General features: G+C 49.9%; 1 protein-coding gene across 1 annotated transcript; it reads right to left on the reverse strand.

Annotated features, from left to right (window-relative positions):
• Positions 1 to 248: 248 nt before the first annotated feature.
• LOC121939915 (nck-associated protein 1-like) lies at positions 249 to 633 on the reverse strand (the record flags this gene model as incomplete). The annotated part of the gene is made up of 2 exons (XM_042482834.1): positions 506 to 633; positions 249 to 368 (listed from the first exon to the last, which is right to left on the reverse strand). Coding segments are annotated over exons 1-2 (228 nt in total), but the record flags the coding sequence as incomplete, so codon positions are not given.
• Positions 634 to 699: the final 66 nt, after the last annotated feature.

Genomic DNA, 699 nt, shown 5'->3' on the forward strand with positions numbered 1-699 from the left:
TTCCTGCAAGAACAGTTGCCGTGTAAACGGCAGGAAACTGAGGAGTCTCCAAATGATGATTTGAATCTCCAACTTCCAAACGGCAGCCCTGTACCAGCCCCACGCGCTGAGAGCTTAAGTCTTGGCAAGAAAACACAAGCGTTTATCTCCTAAAATATCAAACTGTCTCTTTAATTTGGTGCTTTTGTGTGTGTGTGTGTGTGTGTGTGTGTGTGTGTGTGTGTGTGTGTATGTGCGTGCGCTCCCACCTGGTCGCTGAGTGTGCATTGCTCGGTGCAGATGTCAGTGATCAGGTTTCTGGCCTGTTTGGCCATCTCATCCAGAAACATGTTACACAGCGACAGGCTTCGATCTCCTATGTGGTGACGCTGTGAACGGAGGAAAAGAAAAACACACACAACGGAGAATCGTTAGTGTTATCAACATAATGTAACAGCGATTACCGAGCGGCAACTGTTCCTGTGAATGTTTCACACGTGTCTCGTCTGAGTGAATGTGTGTTTACCTCCTCGGGACAGAGCTCGTGTGTGCAGGACATGAAGTGTGTGCAGAGCAGAGGGAAGCAGATGGAGTGTCGGCTCTGGGAGGGAAGCTCCAAGCACTGCTGGAACATCTTTTCAAACGCACGGCTGTAGAAGCTGCGCACACGCACACACGCGCACACACACACACACACACACACACACACACACACACACA

The sequence above is a fragment of the Plectropomus leopardus genome, unplaced genomic scaffold (assembly GCF_008729295.1).
Source record: "Plectropomus leopardus isolate mb unplaced genomic scaffold, YSFRI_Pleo_2.0 unplaced_scaffold67042, whole genome shotgun sequence".
Lineage (NCBI taxonomy): Eukaryota > Metazoa > Chordata > Actinopteri > Perciformes > Serranidae > Plectropomus > Plectropomus leopardus.